The 18022-nt window shown below is 45.0% G+C and overlaps 1 protein-coding gene across 1 annotated transcript in view; it reads right to left on the bottom strand.

Annotated features, from left to right (window-relative positions):
* Positions 1-1280: 1280 nt before the first annotated feature.
* The window catches only part of LOC117507741 (elastase-1-like), a 52350-nt gene continuing 35608 nt past the window's right edge, over positions 1281-18022 (bottom strand). Inside the window, exons 5-9 of the mRNA XM_034167554.1 lie at positions 3947-4072; positions 3630-3766; positions 3382-3524; positions 1477-1626; positions 1281-1292 (exon numbers count right to left, since the gene is read on the bottom strand). Of these exons, the coding sequence (XP_034023445.1) occupies positions 1281-1292; positions 1477-1626; positions 3382-3524; positions 3630-3766; positions 3947-4072 (568 nt within the window). The remainder of the gene's footprint in view (positions 1293-1476; positions 1627-3381; positions 3525-3629; positions 3767-3946; positions 4073-18022) is intronic.

Raw genomic sequence — 18022 nt, 5'->3', positions numbered from 1 at the left:
AAGGATGACGCCTAAGTTTAGCATAAAACATTGTATTAGCATGACTAATTAGCATGACACCACATGACTAATCACCTTATCAGCATAAACCACCCTCCCCCATCTCTCCACTTCACACATTTCAGAAACTTCAGTTCTGTCCTGCGGTACCTGGCCTCATTATTGTTCCTTTAATATTGCTTTATTCTCTATTCTTCCAGCGTGTCTTCTTCCTGTAACCAATATTCTAATTTTTCTGCTGTTCTCAGTCACCCGTCAGCTCTGCTATGTCCACCTGGCCCTGGCTCCACTATTTGTTTGTTCTCTGAGTTGCACTGTCAACTGTGGGACCTTATATGTAGACAGGTGTATGTCTTTCCAAATCATGTCCAATCAACTGAATTTTTCCCAGGTGGTCTTCAATTAAGCTGTAGAAAAATCAAGGATGATCAGTGGAAACAGGATGCACCTGAGCTCAATTTTGATCTTCACGGCAAAGGCTGTGAATACACTTTCTTTTGTCCTGTACATGCTGTTTATTTTTTTTAATAAATAAAAAAACAACAAAAAACAAAAACATTTTTCACATTGTCATTATGGGGTATTGTGTGTAGAATTTTGACATAAAAAATAATTTAATTCATTTTAAATAAGGCTGGAACATAACAAAATGTGGAAAGTGAAGCACTGTGAATACTTTCCAGATGCACTGCACCTATAGATCTGTTAAGTTGTGAAATAATGCAGCTGTTACCTAGCAACAGGGCATGTGGAAATGAAAACAGACAGATGACGTTCAGCGTATTTTCATACTTTACAATCATTTTATTAAAATAACAAAAGCATATATATTCAAACAGTAAATATATACAGTGATATTTTGCATTCTCATTGCCAATATCAGTTACATTTGTACACCATTTTTCGGTTCTCTAAAAGAGATCAACACTCAGTTGTGCCTTTCACAAACAGGCTCACAGGCACACTCTGTGCACTTTGGTGAAACATGCGTTCTCCAATATCCCTCCGGTATGAAATTGAAATCAATTTTCCCTTGTCACTCAGATGATGTCCCACAGAGCTGTTTTGTTGAAAGTGGGAGAACTGTAGTTGCCTAAAGTGGTGAAAATATAGCCTGCATATCGTCTGTAAGAGCGGATGTATATAAACTGTTCTGAAATCCAACATCTCTTGAAGCAATGATTATTTTGTAGATTGAGGCCAGAAAGAACAGGAGATAGCAGATGAACATACAGCCAAATAACATTTCGTCTCTGCGTGCTGGAATGGCAACCTACTGGTCAGTTCATGATCTGGAAAAATGAAAGGCACAAACAATAAATTAACATGATTTATAAGATATTCACTCATCTAAAAGATACAACAGGATATAACATTAAATGCAAATACTTTTACTGGCATTTCTAGAGTGCCAGACAATGATTTATTAAAATAATTTCTTTAATAGATAACATTAATATGTATACTCCGACTGACCGAGTCCATCCATTGAATGTAAGCAGAGACCCGGGTGAAGAGTCTTGGTTTCGTGAGAATGTTGCATGACGAAAAAGGCATCAAACAGCTAATGCCATAGGCATAGTATTGTCCATTAACTTGGCAGGTCAGGGGTGCACCAGAGTCATTCTAGGAGGAAAAGTATTACAGAGAGTATTTTTATTTGATTTTTTTTTCATTTAATTTCTTTTATATACAGTGAGGAAAATAAGTATTTGAACACCCTGCGATTTTGCAAGTTCTCCCACTTAGAAATCATGGAGGGGTCTGAAATTTTCATCTTAGGTGCATGTCCACTGTGAGAGACATAATCTAAAAAAAAAAAAAAAAAAAAAATCTGGAAATCACAATGTATGATTTTTTTAATAATTTATTTGTATGTTACTGCTGCAAATAAGTATTTGAACACCTGTGAAAATCAAGGTTAATATTTGGTACAGTAGCCTTTGTTTGCAATTACAGAGGTCAAACGTTTCCTGTAGTTTTTCCACCAGGTTTGCACACACTGCAGCAGGGATTTTGGTCCACTCCTCCATACAGATCTTCTCCAAATCTTTCAGGTTTGGAGTTTCAGCTCCCTCCAAAGATTTTCTACACTCACAGAAATATTTACCCTAACTTTTAAGATTTATGTAATTTTATTACATGACAAATTCCATTACATGACAAATTAGATAATTTTAATACAAACCTACCGAATAAACATTACATGATGCATATTCATTAATCCTATTATTTGAAATGCATAATCCTCAGCTTTATGTATTTAGTATTAATAAAATATAATTACTCTAAATCAATAATAATGACAGTATTTATTTAAAATACATAACATATATTGTCTGAATTGCATAATAATTATGTTACCTATACATAGGTAACATAATTATTCCAGAAAGGGCCAAGAGGGTGCAGGTTTTCCTTGCAGCCACTGAGTTCAGCAGGTGATTTCACTGATTAACATCCCTTTGAACAGATGGGATGAGTTCATCAGTGAAATCACCTCCTGAAGTCAGTGGCTGCAAAGAAAACCTGCACCCTCTCAGCCCTTTCTGGAATAGTTTGGACACCACTAACTGAGGTCATACTAATAAAAAACATTTTTTAACAATACAGAGGAACATCAAATTTCCAGTACTTTGAGTACTGGTTTCAAGTCTGGAAAAATGGGGAAGGATTCAGGATGGGCATCCTCACTCTCTTGGCTAAGGTTAATTCACCATCTATCTTGAGCTCCCAGAGACTATGTGGGTGTATCACACTGACTAAATATGATTCCTGATATAGAGTTCTCTGACATATGTCACAGAATCTCAAAATGAGGCTACATTTTGCTTTTAGGGGCAAAATTTCTTTACACAGTCAGAGATGTTTGACGAGAGATCCCAGTCATATTCACTTGTAGCAAAAAGTAGATAGAAACAGATAATTTTGATCACATTAACTCCCTAAAAAAAGAGATTTACCTGATAAAGGACAGATGATGGGAAGGAGAGGAGCAGTTGTAGCCAGTAAACCAGTAGCGAGCAGTATTTCTGCTATATTTGTGTATTTATATTGCAAATTGTTTTTTACTTTCACTTTTGATACTTTGTGTGCTTCTTACCCTGTGTACTACTATGCAACGCTGCTGGAATCTCAATTTTCAAATCACTTTTAACACTTTAACACTTAACACTTTTTTAAAATGGGTGAGAGGAATGTTAAATGTATTCTTATTCTGTATGCAAGGCACAAACATTAAAAACAAACTAACTCTTTAGCAATTGGAACAAACTCATAAGAATAAATAAGTAAATAAATTAATAATAAATTAGTATTATTATTATTATTATTATTATTATTATTATTATTATTATTATTACAGAGCATTAGAATACTCACAGCACATTTACAATCCACAGGACCTCCAGCACACACCATGGTGGCCTTGACGTTGCTGCCCCACCAATCTGGGCGGGTGCAGGTCTGATGGTCCACCAGAAGAAGAAAGGCCTGCATCAGCTTGGAGTTGAGGCTACCACCAGCTAGACAACCAGACAAACCAAAAAGAACCAGGAGATGTTGACTTAAAAGATCTAGAATGACACTGAAAGTAAAATTTAAATGTTGCAGTATCCACATCAACACACGTGAAAGGCGACTCCATCCGGTTTGGTAGCAGGGATAGTTGTTGGGCAAAATCTGTCCAGAAGGAGGCAGGGTAGCCAGCTGGACGTAGGAGTTCAGCGTGGCTTCAGAGTCCAACTGTAGCAACGCAATATCATACCTAAAATAGAGATCCATGAGACAACCAGGAGAAACGAAACATCAAGATGAAGCACTTTATCCAAAGGTGAAACCACCAGACTCCCCAGTGATATAGTTCTGTCTTGAACCAGTTCCAGTTACACAAGTCAAAACACTTTGGAAACTGATTCAAGACAGTCGGTTGGCCAAACATCCTTACCCATTATACACGTCGATGGGATTCCATCTGGGGTGGATGATCACCCTGCTGACTTTCTTGAACTGCTCTCTGCCACTGTGACTGTAGAGGTCATGGTCACCAAGAACGACTTGCCAAGTCCTGGAACTGTATTAGTCCAGAGGAACATAATGTCCAAGAGTCAAGAATACGTCAGTGTTGATGTGCAACAATGACAGTTAAAAACAATCTATGTTATGATCACCAAGTACGACACGTCAAGTCATTGATCTGTATTATTTCAAAGGGATACAATGTTGTTATTACTCAATGATTGCATATGGCTTGGAAATATGACAATTCAGTTTGAAGGATTTTTATTCTATGAATTTAAAAAATACTGTATTACAACTGAAAACTTCTAGTGAGGCACTTCATAGTTTTGTCATATCAATAGCGATATTTTGGAATAAAATACAGCTTTCCTGGACTGTGAGTTTAAAGTACTCTGCAAGTATTGGACAGCTCACATTCTAAGGTCAAGTCTATAACTAAACATTTAGTTGAAACCAAGTGGATTTCATGTTTAGTCTTCAAGACATTGCTGGATGTATCTGGAGTGTTGGAGAACCAGTAGAGAATCTTTGGAAAACTTGTTTTTTGTCAAAGGCACCAATAGATTACCCCCTCATTACCCCATCTCCGTAGAGACGGTGCCTGCTCCCAGACCACCAATAACCAGCAAAAATCTATTTAAGCATAAAAATTCAAAAAGAAAAAATAATATAGCACCTTCAACTGCACCACAGACTAAAACAGTTAAATGTGGTCTATTAAACATTAGGTCTCTCTCTTCTAAGTCCCTGTTGGTAAATGATATAATAATTGATCAACGTATTGATTTATTCTGCCTAACAGAAACCTGGTTACAGCAGGATGAATATGTTAGTTTAAATGAGTCAACACCCCCGAGTCACACTAACTGTCAGAATGCTCGTAGCACGGGCCGGGGCGGAGGATTAGCAGCAATCTTCCATTCCAGCTTATTAATTAATCAAAAACCTAGACAGAGCTTTAATTCATTTGAAAGCTTGTCTCTTAGTCTTGTCCATCCAAATTGGAAGTCCCAAAAACCAGTTTTATTTGTTATTATCTATCGTCCACCTGGTCGTTACTGTGAGTTTCTCTGTGAATTTTCAGACCTTTTGTCTGACTTAGTGCTTAGCTCAGATAAGATAATTATAGTGGGCGATTTTAACATCCACACAGATGCTGAGAATGACAGCCTCAACACTGCATTTAATCTATTATTAGACTCTATTGGCTTTGCTCAAAAAGTAAATGAGTCCACCCTGTTGTGAAAGTGTAGGAACACGGACCCACAACAGGGGGCGCAATGAACGGACAATGGAGGAAGGTGAATAACAAGGTTTACTATTGTGAAACGTGCACAATGAATACAACAATCACAATTTGGGGTCGAATCCGCTGGTGTCGTGTGGGCAGGCTCGAAGGTAGGAGACGTCCGTCTCAGTCGAACCGAAACCACCCAGATCTCCTCTGCCACCGAACCCTGGAAATACTGGAACCGCCAAGTCCCGAATTCCCAGGTGGCCACTGCCTCCGCTCGTCGGATCCGGTACTGCTGGCGGGAGAGAGCAACAACACAGGCGTGGATGCGACAGCACCCAGCAACGGAGAGGGGAGAAGCCGCCTCCACCTCCAGTTACAGTATGACAGGCAGGTGAGTACTTATCTAAGCAATTCAGCTGTCCTGAAAAGGTTTAACAAATCTGTTAGCTATTTATTCAGAATATAAATGCAGAGAACGTTACCTTCGTCTAAAGGCGATATCTCGGCACTGAGGTGGAGACGCCGTCCTCCTGATATACCTCTGTGCTGAGTGGAACAGCTGTGTCCGGTGATGGGTGACAGCTGTCACCCAGGCTGCTCCCATAAGGCGGCAGCGCCCTCTGGTGCCTGGAGCCCGCACTCCAGGCAGGGCGCCCTCTGATGGTGGTGGGCCAGCAGTACCTCCTCTTCAGTGGCCCACACAACAGGACCCCCCCCTCAACGGGCGCCTCCTGGCGCACGGCCGGGCTTGTCCGGATGGCGACGGTAGAAGTCGGCCAGGAGGGCCGGGTCCAGGATGAAGCCCTTCTTCACCCAGGAGCGTTCCTCGGGACCGTACCCCTCCCAGTCCACCAGGTATTGAAAACCCCGGCCCATCCGACGGACATCAAGGAGCCGGCGTACAGTCCAAGCCGGTTCCCCGTCGATGATCCGGGCAGGAGGCGGCGCCGGACCCGGGGTGCAGAGGGGTGAGGTGTGAAGGGGCTTGATCCGGGAAACATGAAAAACTGGATGGATCCGCAGTGAGGCCGGAAGCTGGAGCCTCACTGCGGCGGGGTTGATGACCTTGAGGATCTTGTAAGGTCCGATGTACCGTTCCTGAAGTTTCGGCGAGTCTACCTGCAGAGGAATGTCCTTGGTAGACAACCAGACCTCCTGCCCAGGACGATACTTGGGGGCCGGGGCCCGCCGCCGGTCTGCATGTGTCTTCGCCCTCGTCCGGGCCTTCAACAAGGCAGAGCGGGCGGCACGCCACACCCGACGGCACTTCCATAGGTGGGCCTGGACCGAGGGCACACCGACCTCTCCCTCAACCACCGGAAACAAGGGGGGCTGATACCCCAAGCACACCTCAAACGGGGAGAGGCCGGTGGCAGATGACACTTGGCTGTTATGGGCGTACTCGATCCAGGCCAGGTGGGTACTCCAGGCCGTCGGGTGCGCGGCTGTCACACAGCGAAGTGTCTGCTCCAGTTCCTGATTCGCCCGCTCTGCCTGCCCGTTGGTCTGGGGGTGGTACCCAGACGAGAGGCTGACCGTGGCCCCCAGTTCCCGGCAGAAGCTCCTCCAGACGTGCGAGGTGAACTGGGGACCGCGATCGGAGACGATGTCTGATGGTATGCCATGCAGACGGACGACGTGGTGGACCAGGAGGTCCGCTGTCTCCTGGGCCGTTGGGAGCTTCGGGAGGGCCACGAAGTGGGCCGCCTTGGAGAAACGGTCCACTATCGTGAAGACGACGGTGTGTCCCTGGGACGGCGGGAGACCCGTGACAAAGTCCAGGCCGATGTGGGACCAGGGGCGATGAGGCACGGGCAGTGGCTGTAGCTGCCCTGAGGTCTTTCTATGGTCGGCCTTGCCCTGGCGCAGGTGGTACAGGCCTGGACGTAGTCCCGGACGTCGGCCTCCAGGGATGCCCACCAGGAAGCGTTGCCGGACGACTGTCACGGTCCTTCGCACCCCAGGGTGACAGGAGAGTTTAGAACCGTGACAGAAGTCCAGGGACTGCAGCCCTAGCCTCTGGTGGGACGTATAGTCTGTCCTTTGGTCCGTTTCCCGGGGTCCGGGTCACGGGTCAGGGCCTCCCGGACGGTCTTCTCTACGTCCCAGGTGAGGGCGGCCACGATAGCGGACTCCGGGATGATGGGATCCGGGGATCCGACGGTTCCGTTTTGACTTCGTCTTCGTGCACCCGGGACAATGCATCCGATCTTTGATTCTTGGCCCCGGGACGGTAGGTGATCCGGAAGTCAAACGGCCAAAGAACAGTGACCAGCGGGCTTTGCCTGGGGTTCAGCCGCTTGCGGTCCTGATGTACTCCAGGTTCCGATGGTCAGTGAAAACCGTGAATGGCACGGCTGTTCCCTCCAACAGATGTCTCCACTCTTCGAGGGCCTCTTTCACAGCAAGGAGTTCCCGATTGCCGACGTCATAAGTTCCGTTCAGCGGGGGGTCAACCTCGGGAAAAATAGGCACACGGGTGAAGGACCTTATCGGTCTTCCCGCTCTGGGAGAGCACCTGAGTCCGAGGCATCCACTTCAACCACTAACTGGCGGCTAGGATCGAGCTGCACCAGAACTGGTGCAGACGAGAAGCGCCATTTCAACTCCTTGAACGCGGCTTCGCACCGATCCGACCAGGTGAAGGGGACTTTGGGGAGGTCAGGGCTGTCAGGGGGCTAACTACCTGACTGTAGCCCTTAATAAACCTCCTGTAGAAATTAGCAAAGCTGAGGAACTGTTGCAGCTTCCTACGGCTTGTTGGTTGGGGCCAGTCTCTCACCGCCGCAACCTTGGCCGGATCAGGGGCGACGGAGTTGGAGGAGATGATGAACCCCAGGAAGGACAAAGAAGTGCGGTGGAATTCACACTTCTCGCCCTTCACAAAACAGGCGGTTCTCCAACAACCGCTGCAGGACCTGACGGACATGCTGGACATGTGTCTCAGGATCCAGGGAAAAGATGAGTATATCGTCTAGATATATGAAGAAGAACCGGTGCAGGAAGTCCCGCAAGACATCGTTTACCAACGCTTGGAAAGTCGCGGGCGCATTAGTGAGACCGAACGGCATGACCAGGTACTCAAAATGACCTAAGGGGGTGTTGAATGCCGTCTTCCATTCGTCTCCCTTCCGGACCCGAACCAAATGATACGCATTCCTAAGATCCAGCTTGGTGAAAATTTTGGCTCCATGCAAGGGGGTGAACACCGAATCCAACAAGGGCAACGGGTATCGGTTGCGAACCGTGATTTCGTTCAACTCCCTGTAATCAATGCATGGACGAAGCCCGCCGTCTTTTTTACCCACAAAAAAGAAACCAGCACCCATCGGAGAGGTGGAATCCGGAATCAACCCGGCAGCTATGAGTCCCGGATGTAGGTCTCCATTGATTCACGCTCCGGCCGTGAGAGGTTGTACAGCCTACTGGACGGGTACTCACAGCCTGGAACCAAATCAATGGCACAATCATAAGGACGGTGGGGAGGAAGCGTGAGAGCCAGATCCTTGCTGAACACGTCAGCGAGGTCATGGTACTCCGCCGGCACCGCCTTCAGATTGGGCGGGACTCGGACCTCCTCATTAGCTTGGGAGCCGGGAGGAACCGAGGAACCTAGACACTCCCGATGGCAGGTTTCGCTCCACTGAACCACTACCCCGGACGGCCAATCGATCCGAGGATTGTGCTTCAGCATCCAGGGAAAACCCAAAACCACACGGGAGGTGGCCTGAGTCACAAAGAACTCGATCACCTCCCGGTGGTTACCTGACACCACCAGAGTTACTGGAGGTGTCTTATGCGTGATTGGTGGGAGTAGGGAGCCATCTAGCGCCCGAACCTGCACAGGCGAGGTAAGAGCCACCAGAGGGAGCCCTATCTCCCTGGCCCATCTACTGTCAAGCAGATTCCCCTCAGAGCCCGTGTCCACCAGTGCTGGGGCCTTCAGGGTTGAATCCTCAAACAGGATCGTGACTGGGAGTCGTGTAGCAATGTGGGTGTGTCCCACGTGAATGTTTTGGCCCACCCCTGGCCCAGTCTCTAGGGGCGGGCGTTTGGCGTTTGGCCACTCGGGGCAGTCTCTCACATGGTGCTCTATGGAACCACAAACAAGACACGCTCCGTGGGTCCATCTCCTCTGTGCATCTGGTGCCCTAAATGTTGCCCTACTCGTGTCCCTAGCTTCGTCAGTAGGGGGAGCTGTGACCCCGCAGCGGCGCCCGAAGGGCGCGCCTCCACTTGTGCGGCGAGAGCCTCCACCCTGCGGTTTAGGAGAACGTGCTGCTCGGTCATTAAATCGATCCGAGAGGTGAAAGCGGTGAGGATCCGCTGCAACTCACCGATTACCCCGCCCGAAGCCGCCGACGCGCCTTGGTCTTCCATTGGCCGTTCAACAGCCGGTTGACGCCCCTCGGGGTCCATGACGCTGGCCGAGATATCCTGTTGTGAAAGTGTAGGAACACGGACCCACAACAGGGGCGCAATGAACGGACAATGGAGGAAGGTGAATAACAAGGTTTACTATTGTGAAACGAGCACATGAATACAACAATCACAATTTGGGGTCGAATCCGCTGGTGTCGTGTGGGCAGGCTCGAAGGTAGGAGACGTCCGTCTCAGTCGAACCGAACCACCCAGATCTCCTCTGCCACCGAACCCTGGAAAATACTGGAACCGCCAAGTCCCGAATTCCCAGGTGGCCACTGCCTCCGCTCGTCGGATCCGGTACTGCTGGCGGGAGAGAGCAACAACACAGGCGTGGATGCGACAGCACCCAGCAACGGAGAGGGGAGAAGCCGCCTCCACCTCCAGTTACAGTATGACAGGCAGGTGAGTACTTATCTAAGCAATTCAGCTGTCCTGAAAAGGTTTAACAAATCTGTTAGCTATTTAGTCAGAATATAAATGCAGAGAACGTTACCTTCGTCTAAAGGCGATATCTCGGCACTGAGGTGGAGACGCCGTCCTCCTGATATACCTCTGTGCTGAGTGGAACAGCTGTGTCCGGTGATGGGTGACAGCTGTCACCCAGGCTGCTCCCATAAGGCGGCAGCGCCCTCTGGTGCCTGGAGCCCGCACTCCAGGCAGGGCGCCCTCTGATGGTGGTGGGCCAGCAGTACCTCCTCTTCAGCGGCCCACACAACACACCCACCACTTTAATCATATCTTAGATCTTGTTCTGACTTATGGTATGGAAATAGAAGACTTAACAGTATTCCCTGAAAACTCCCTTCTGTCTGATCATTTTTTAATAACATTTACATTTCTCTGATGGACTACCCTGCAGTGGGGAATAAGTTTCATTACACTAGAAGTCTTCAGAAAGCGCTGTAACTAGGTTTAAGGATATGATTCCTTCTTTATGTTCTCTAATGTCATATACCAACACAGAGCAGAGTAGCTACCTAAACTCTGTAAGGGAGTTAGAGTATCTCGTCAATAGTTTTACATCCTCATTGAAGACAACTTTGGATGCTGTAGCTCCTCTGAAAAAGAGAGCTTTAAATCAGAAGTGTCTGACTCCGTGGTATAACTCACAAACTCGTAGCTTAAAGCAGATAACCCGTAAGTTGGAGAGGAAATGGCGTCTCACTAATTTAGAAGATCTTCACTTAGCCTGGAAAAAGAGTTTGTTGCTCTATAAAAAAGCCCTCCGTAAAGCTAGGACATCTTTCTACTCATCACTAATTGAAGAAAATAAGAACAACCCCAGGTTTCTTTTCAGCACTGTAGCCAGGCTGACAAAGAGTCAGAGCTCTATTGAGCTGAGTATTCCATTAACTTTAACTAGTAATGACTTCATGACTTTCTTTGCTAACAAAATTTTGACTATTAGAGAAAAAATTACTCATAACCATCCCAAAGATGTATCGTTATCTTTGGCTGCTTTCAGTGATGCCGGTATTTGGTTAGACTCTTTCTCTCCGATTGTTCTGTCTGAGTTATTTTCATTAGTTACTACTTCATCCAAACCATCAACATGTTTATTAGACCCCATTCCTGCCAGGCTGCTCAAGGAAGTCCTACCATTATTTAATGCTTCAATCTTAAATATGATCAATCTATCTTGTTAGTTGGCTATGTACCACAGGCTTTTAAGGTGGCAGTAATTAAACCATTACTTAAAAAGCCATCACTTGACCCAGCTATCTTAGCTAATTATAGGCCAATCTCCAACCTTCCTTTTCTCTCAAAGATTCTTGAGAGGGTAGTTGTAAAACAGCTAACTGATCACCTGCAGAGGAATGGTCTATTTGAAGAGTTTCAGTCAGGTTTTAGAATTCATCATAGTACAGAAACAGCATTAGTGAAGGTTACAAATGATCTTCTTATGGCTTCGGACAGTGGACTTATCTCTGTGCTTGTTCTGTTGGACCTCAGTGCTGCTTTTGATACTGTTGACCATAAAATTTTATTACAGAGATTAGAGCATGTCATAGGTATTAAAGGCACTGCGCTGCGGTGGTTTGAATCATATTTGTCTAATAGATTACAGTTTGTTCATGTAAATGGGGAATCTTCTTCACAGACTAAAGTTAATTATGGAGTTCCACAAGGTTCTGTGCTAGGACCAATTTTATTCACTTTATACATGCTTCCCTTAGGCAGTATTATTAGACGGTATTGCTTAAATTTTCATTGTTACGCAGATGATACCCAGCTTTATCTATCCATGAAGCCAGAGGATACACACCAATTAGCTAAACTGCAGGATTGTCTTACAGACATAAAGACATGGATGACCTCTAATTTCCTGCTTTTAAACTCAGATAAAACTGAAGTTATTGTACTTGGCCCCACAAATCTTAGAAGCATGGTGTCTAACCAGATCTTTACTCTGGATGGCATTTCCCTGACCTCTAGTAATACTGTGAGAAATCTTGGAGTCATTTTTGATCAGGATATGTCATTCAAAGCGCATATTAAACAAATATGTAGGACTGCCTTTTTGCATTTACGCAATATCTCTAAAATCAGAAAGGTCTGGTCTCAGAGTGATGCTGAAAAACTAATTCATGCATTTATTTCCTCTAGGCTGGACTATTGTAATTCATTATTATCAGGTTGTCCTAAAAGTTCCCTAAAAAGCCTTCAGTTGGTTCAGAATGCTGCAGCTAGAGTACTGACGGGGACTAGCAGGAGAGAGCATATCTCACCCGTGTTGGCCTCTCTTCATTGGCTTCCTGTTAATTCTAGAATAGAATTTAAAATTCTTCTTCTTACTTATAAGGTTTTGAATAATCAGGTCCCATCTTATCTTAGGGACCTCGTAGTACCATATTACCCCATTAGAGCGCTTCGCTCTCAGACTGCAGGCTTACTTGTAGTTCCTAGGGTTTGTAAGAGTAGAATGGGAGGCAGAGCCTTCAGCTTTCAGGCTCCTCTCCTGTGGAACCAGCTCCCAATTCAGATCAGGGAGACAGATACCCTCTCTACTTTTAAGATTAGGCTTAAAACTTTCCTTTTCGCTAAGGCTTATAGTTAGGGCTGGATCAGGTGACCCTGGACCATCCCTTGGTTATGCTGCTTTAGACGTAGACTGTGGGGGGGTTCCCATGATGCACTGTTTCTTTCTCTTTTTGCTCCGTATGCATCACTCTGCATTTAATCATTAGTGATCGATCTCTGCCCCCCTCCACAGCATGTCTTTTTCCTGGTTCTTTCCCTCAGCCCCAACCAGTCTCAGCAGAAGAGTGCCCCTCCCTGAGCCTGGTTCTGCTGGAGGTTTCTTCCTGTTAAAAGGGAGTTTTTCCTTCCCACTGTAGCCAAGTGCTTGCTCATAGGGGGTCGTTTGACCGTTGGGGTTTTTCATAATTATTGTATGGCCTTGCCTTACAATATAGAGCGCCTTGGGGCAACTGTTTGTTGTGATTTGGCGCTATATAAAAAAAAGTTGATTGATTGATTGAATACATACAGACAAATTGTTATCCATCCTAAAAGTCACAAGATCAGAATAATTTATATTGTGCCTAGTGTAACTGACAACAGAAGCCAAACAGTTATGGCATCATAGATTGGTCCAATACAGAAGGACAATCATCTCTGGTCAAGATGTCTTCATCAAGGCAGGGAACAGAACTAAAGACTGTTTTTATTAATATGCTGCTTCTTATGAGCATCGTGTCATCCACCGTTTGGAGGGTTGCATGGCTGTTGACCCTTGGAGTTCTCCATCACCACTTAGGGCACCGTTAAATGCCAGTGATGGAGTACAAAAAGTCTATGTCTGTCTTTATCTATCAACGAGATGTGATAAACTGAGTAAATGAATTCATACATAGGAAAGTTAGAATGTTCATATATATGTAACAACAGTGACTTGCCCCTCAAAAACAACAAGACAAAGGAGCTTGTCACTGACTTCACGAAACACAAGGACACAACACATGCCAACTTAATTATCAATGCAGAAGATGTGGAACAGTTGGGGCGTTTCAAGGTGTTCATCCCTCAGAGGACCTGATGTGGGGAGTGAACACCAAGGAGCTGGTGAAGAATGCCCAGCAGAGACTCCTCTTCCTGCAAACGTCTACCAGTGCACCATAGAAAGTGTCCTGAGCTTTGGATGCATGGTGTGGTTGCCCTGGTCACACGGCACTAACGAAGGACACCGAAGCCAAAACAAAACTAAAAATCTGGACTTACGTTGACTTACGTTGACATTGGTTAACCGTTGTCCAGCTTTGTTCCTGCAGTTGGCGCTTTGTCAGGCACTCAGTCTTAAACCCGCTGGGAAGTTATGTCAACATGAATGTTTTGTTTTGATATTGTTTAATGCATCAAGGTCGCCGTTCGCTTTGTTTTTCTTTTGTTAGTTACAGTTTCATTTCAGTCTTTTATGTGCTCTGCACGCACAGGTTTTTCGGTGATGGAAGAAGTCCAGGCTCATTCGTCCACTTTTTCTCGAAGATTTGTGACTTTGTGTCTTTTTTTCCTTCGTTCAGCTAATACTGTGTGCCGTGTGACCGGGCCATTAGGAGACGAAAGATCTGCAGCGGGTCACCAAGACTGCACAAGAGATCATCAGTGCCCGTCTTCCAACCCTGGAACATATCCACTCTGTCCGGTTAAGAAGCAGATCTGAAAAGATCAGGTCTGACTGCACACACCCTTAACAATGTCTTTTTGACACCTTCCCCTCTGGCAGGCTCATAGTCATGGATGCCCTGACAGAAAGACTGAAAAACAGCTCCTTCCTTGCGGCTGTGAAAACTCTGCTGAACGCCTGAGGTGGACCTTCATGCTGCACTTTAAATTTAATGGACATTCTGTCCTTTACATTAAAATTTTATTTTTATTACTTGACCTTGTGCTCAAAGAGAATTTCATTGTAGTGAAATTTGCAATGACAATAAAAAAACTATCTATATGTATGTAGATGAAGACATGGTGTTCACTTGATATGTTTATGATGATGGGATTTGAGTTTGTGTTGTTAAATGTGTTTGTAGCATGGCCCAAGCAGAGGGTCACCCCTTACAGTCTGGTCTGCTTGAGGTTTCTTCCTCAATACATCAGAGGGAGTTTTTCCTTACCACTGTTGCCTGTGTGCTTGCTCTGGGGTTGGTAATGTGTATATATGTATATATGGGGTGGGCGTTTATAAGCTTTGCTTCTGCTCACCCCCTTTTTGGTCACACATGTCACTGTGGAATTGTCTTGTGTATCAGTTTTTGTTATTGTCAAGTTTGTGTGCCAAAATAAATAAATTCAATTCTCACCCATATTGGCCTCTCTTCATTGGCTTCCTGTTAATTCTAGAATAGAATTTAAAATTCTTCTTCTTACTTATAAGGTTTTGAATAATCAGGTCCCATCTTATCTTAGGGACCTCATAGTACTATATCACCCCAATAGAGCGCTTCACTCTCAGACTGCAGGCTTACTTGTAGTTCCTAGGGTTTGTAAGAGTAGAATGGGAGGCAGAGCCTTCAGTTTTCAGGCTCCTCTCCTGTGGAACCAGCTCCCAATTCAGATCAGGGAGACAGACACCCTCTCTACTTTTAAGATTAGACTTAAAACTTTCCTTTTTGCTAAAGCTTATAGTTAGGGCTGGATCAGGTGACCCTGAACCATCCCTTAGTTATGCTGCTATAGACGTAGACTGCTGGGGGGTTCCCATGATGCACTGTTTCTTTCTCTTTTTGCTCTGTATGCACCACTCTGCATTTAATCATTAGTGATCGATCTCTGCTCCCCTCCACAGCATGTCTTTTTCCTGGTTCTCTTCTTCAGCCCCAACCAGTCCCAGCAGAAGACTGCACCTCCCTGAGCCTGGTTCTGCTGGAGGTTTCTTCCTGTTAAAAGGGAGTTTTTCCTTCCCACTGTAGCCAAGTGCTTGCTCACAGGGGGTCGTTTGACCGTTGGGGTTTTACATAATTATTGTATGGCCTTGCCTTACAATATAAAGCGCCTTGGGGCAACTGTTTGTTGTGATTTGGCGCTATATAAAAAAATTGATTGATTGATTGATTGAATTCAATTATTCCAGCGTTGATAAATCAGACCTGATCTAAACAACTGTGCTGGTATACGTGAAGTGTTATTTACATAAAGACATGCCATGAATGACCTTTTATGGTTACAAACGTCTCCTGTAAGGTTGTAAGACTGTTAAAATATCAATAATAGAAGGCCCTTTCTTGATAATCTTTGACACTCAGTCTAAAGGAGAGATATAGTACAAGTACATTTGAGGTTTGTCTGAGATAAGCTGCTGGCTTGTCCAGGGTGGACGCCGCCTCTCGTTCAGTGACTGCTGGGACAGACTTCAGCTGCCACCTGGAGCGAAACTGGAATAAGCAGTTTCAGAAGATGGATGGATGGATGGATTTATGTTCAACTTCATCCTCCTGTCTGCACAGCATGCAAGCTGAGGGCAAAGTAAGATACAGGGTATACAGAGGTTGTAATTCGTCAGTTAATCACCAGTATATTTTGGGTAAAAAATAATCCAATCAGAATCGATTATTGCCTTTAATCCTCTGGGGTCCATGGACATGCTGGCACTTCTCAATCAATTTTTCATTTCATTATATAGCTACGACAGTACGCGTGCACTTATATTTTCCCAAATCCGACTGTTACCATGACATTGGGTCCAGATCGCATATCAGATTTGCAACTTTGTTTACAATTTTCACAGCATGAAATAAAACAAAAAGCGAATAAAGAAATTATGAGCTTTTAAGAGGACCATTTTCCGAGTGAATTTTATTACACTGACGAGTTTGAACTGGAGGAATTAACAGCAAACGAGCTCAAAGTGGACATGCAAAATGAAGACCAACAAGATGAAAACACAGCTCAGAACAGCCATATAATAAACAAATGATTAATCTTGCTTACTTGGTCTGTACGGGTATATCAGAGCTCTGTCTTTTTTTGTCAAGACTGTCAAGACCTCGGTCTGATATTTTCCCGTATAGACCTCGTGCTGTGTTAATGATCCTTTAATATTTATATTAATACACCTATGACGGAATGCCACAGTGACATCACTCGACCACTTCCTGGAATTACAACTCCTTAGCTGTTGTTTCCATCTTCCCTTGAGACAATCTGCCACTCAGTCAATCTTAGAAGCTAGAGAAGATGCAGTGTGTGTCATCATTAAACTTTCAAAATATTGAAGAAGAACCTTCGCTCTGATTCTTCTTCTTCTTTGTCTTCCAGCTGTTCCCGTTAGGGGTCGCCCAGCAGATCAATCGTTTCCATCTCACCCCATCCTCTGTATCTTCCTCTGTCACACCAACCACCTGCATGTCCTCCCTCAGCACATCCATAAACCTCCTCTTTGGCCTCCCTCTTCTCCTCCTGCCTGGTGGCTCCATCCTCAGCATCCTTCTCCCTATATACCCTGGGTCCCTCCTCTGCACATGTCCAAACCATTTCAATCTCGCCTCTCTGACTTTGTCTCCAAACCATCCCACCTGAGCTGTCCCTCTGATATGTTCATTCCTAATCTTGTCCATTCTTGTCACTCCCAAAGAGAATCTCAACATCTTCAGCTCTGCCACCTCCAGCTCTGTCTCCTGTCTTTTTGTTAGTGCCACCGTCTCTGAGCCGTACAACATAGCTGGTCTCACTACTGTCTTGTAAACTTTCCCCTTCACTCTTGCTGATATTCTTCAGTCACAAGTCACTCCTGCCACCTTTCTCCACCCACTCCACCCTGCCTGCACTCTCTTCTTCACCTCTCTACCACACTCTCCATTACTTACTACGTTTTTCAGGTCCTTCTGATTGGAGCGTTCTCCAATCTGAACTGAATCTGTCTAGACTGGTTTCTTTGCACACCTTCCAGTCTGTTTTACGAGATCGTGAATGGGATTCTTTTGCGCAATGCCTATGTTTCTAAATCTTAATCTCTTTGAGACTTTACATCATTTGCAATGTTACTATGACCAAGTTGATTGTATTTTATTTATTACCAACCAAGGGCACAATTTAGAACTAGAAATTGGGGGGGGACAAAGTGTGAGGCCCGCAGGGCCGAAGCCCATAGGCCGGTGGTCTGGGGGCTGCTTTAGGCCCCCAGAAGCCAACGGTTTCTAGATAAGCTCAGATACATTCTGAGCATCCAGAACAGTAATTTTAATGTTTTGAGAAAACCATAAAGTGGACACCATTTGACTTATACAATTTGAAACTGTGGATATAAGTACTTTATTCTGAGAATAGCCAGCATTGATTTTATTAACATCCTGGTGTAAATAAGGTGTCACTATGTGTAGAACTCAAAAAGAATGATAGGTTGAGATT

The sequence above is a fragment of the Thalassophryne amazonica genome, chromosome 3 (genome assembly GCF_902500255.1).
Source record: "Thalassophryne amazonica chromosome 3, fThaAma1.1, whole genome shotgun sequence".
In the NCBI taxonomy this organism is placed as follows: domain Eukaryota; kingdom Metazoa; phylum Chordata; class Actinopteri; order Batrachoidiformes; family Batrachoididae; genus Thalassophryne; species Thalassophryne amazonica.
This window is presented reverse-complemented; position numbering and strand designations above follow the sequence as displayed.